The 2039-nt window shown below is 42.3% G+C and overlaps 1 protein-coding gene across 1 annotated transcript; it reads left to right on the forward strand.

The window, feature by feature from the left end:
• The first annotated feature begins 730 nt into the window (after window positions 1-730).
• LOC143878959 (uncharacterized) lies at window positions 731-1462 on the forward strand. Its single transcript, XM_077381171.1, has one exon. The coding sequence runs from the start codon at window positions 731-733 to the stop codon at window positions 1460-1462; it is 732 nt and encodes a 243-aa protein (XP_077237286.1).
• The last annotated feature ends 577 nt before the right edge of the window (window positions 1463-2039 follow it).

Here is a 2039-nt window from a genome sequence, read left to right on the forward strand (position 1 = left end):
TTCAAAACAGGAACATTTGGTCCATGAAGGTTCCCTCCAGACCGTCTTGGGCTTTTCGGAGCATCCTTCGAGCTCGAGATATTCTCAAAGATAAGATTTGCTACTTAGTTGGGAACGAAGCTGAAATTGATCTATGGACTCAACCTTGGCATTCGGATGGAGTCCTAGATCAAATCATTCCTAAATCAGTGACTGATTATTCCCTCTCCTCGATGAAATGTCTGGGCGAGATACATTCAAAGGAAGGCTGGAATCCAATCATAAATAAAGCATCTCTCATTCAAGAAAAAGCTATTTTGCAAAAGTCTCTTTTTCAGGAGAACGATGAAAACAGAGTAATCCGGAAGCCTAGTATTGATGGCTATTTCTCTGTTAGAAGTGCTTGGAACTCTATCAGGAAGCATAAAGTGGATACCCCATGGGCTTCTTTAGTCTGGTTTACAGGTCATATACCAAGGCAAGCGTTAGCTGCTTGGAAAGTTGTACACAAGAAACTGCTTACTCCGATCACCAGATTTTCAGAAATAGAGTGATGGATGAAGGGTGTCCTCTCTGTAAATCAGAAAAGGAGATAATTAATCACTTATTCTTCAGGTGTGGATTCTCAGCTTGGGTCTGGAGGTCCATTTTGTGGCGGTATGGATCCCGAAGAAAACCGAAGAAAACCATCCAGGAAGAAGAAGAGTGGATAAGAACTCATTGTAGAGGTAAGTCTCAAAGTTCCACGGCCATGAAAATTGCTTTTGCTTCTGCCATTTACAGGTTATGGGGGGAGAGAAACCTGAGAATCTTTGAAAAAAAATCAAATCATAAGATCAAAATTCTCCGTATGATTCTTGATGATGTAAAGACAAGAGTTAACAGCCTCAATCTCGGGGACAGTAAAGAAATGCACACGGCTGCTGTCGCAAATCACTTTGGCTACACGATTTCTGTTCAGGAGAAAGACCTAAAATTCTGCTGTTGGGTTCCCCCTGCTTTGGGAGAATTCAAACTTAACACTGATGCTTCTTTCACCGATGCTGGAGAAGGGATTGGAGGAATTATTAGAAACAATGACGGCGAAATAATCCAATTTTTCTCTAAAAATACTGATGGGGAAGAGATTTTCGCCTTGGAAATTCAAGCTATATGCGAAGGAGTGGTTGTTGCAAAAAGTCTGGGTATCACTTCTCTTTGGATAGAAGCTGACTCTACCTTTGCTGTCAACTCTTTTAACAAAATTTCCTCTCCTCCGTGGAAAAAAATCCCAGCAATCCATAGAGCCTGGACTGAGCTGGCAGGAATGACGTGGAGAATATCCCACATCTGGAGAGAGGGCAACATGGCAGCCGACTTATTATCCAAGAGAGAATGTCCCTTTAAAGGACATTCCACCTTTCAGACGAGAGTTCCTGACGATCTCCTTGCTGTTGTCAAATCTGACAGAGAGAAAACCATGTACCAGAGAATGAAAAACTGAAATTGATTCTCTGATGCCCCTGTTTCCAATGTTTGCCTGTTTAGGTTGTTTTTCTTGTTTTCCTTTTGCCATTATGTGGATAGCCTTTTAGGAGTCTGTTCCCCTCTGGCCGGACTTTTGGCCCCCTTGATGTATCTTTTCCTTAATTTTAATGATATCTGGTAGGGGTCTTGCCTAACCCCAGCTTAACCATAAAAAAAATGACAGATTTAGGAGTGGGAGAACGGCCTGTGAGGCTTTGGAAAGTGGTACACACTTGTTCTTTTGGAATGCTCCGGGGAGATTCAATTGATTCATCAAATTCCTCCAAAATGGAGAACGAATTATGAACTTTTGGGAAAGAGAGATCAATGGATTGGGGGGGGGATTTAGGCTCAGGACTACTAGACTGGATTGCGTTGGTGTAAAGTGGGATTGGATCTGAATGATTTTTTTTTTCAGGGCGATTCTGATTTAGTATAGAGGAAGGAAGGGAGGCAGAGCGGGATTGCTCATCCACAAATATCTCCTGGCCCTCAACAGCGGTAAGAGTCGAATGATTCTGGTCAGATTTAGCTTTTGGTTTCCACTGCTTTTT

The sequence above is a fragment of the Tasmannia lanceolata genome, unplaced genomic scaffold (assembly GCF_043159265.1).
Source record: "Tasmannia lanceolata isolate RefF3 unplaced genomic scaffold, GAP_Taslan_0.1 ptg000006l, whole genome shotgun sequence".
In the NCBI taxonomy this organism is placed as follows: Eukaryota; Viridiplantae; Streptophyta; class Magnoliopsida; order Canellales; family Winteraceae; genus Tasmannia; species Tasmannia lanceolata.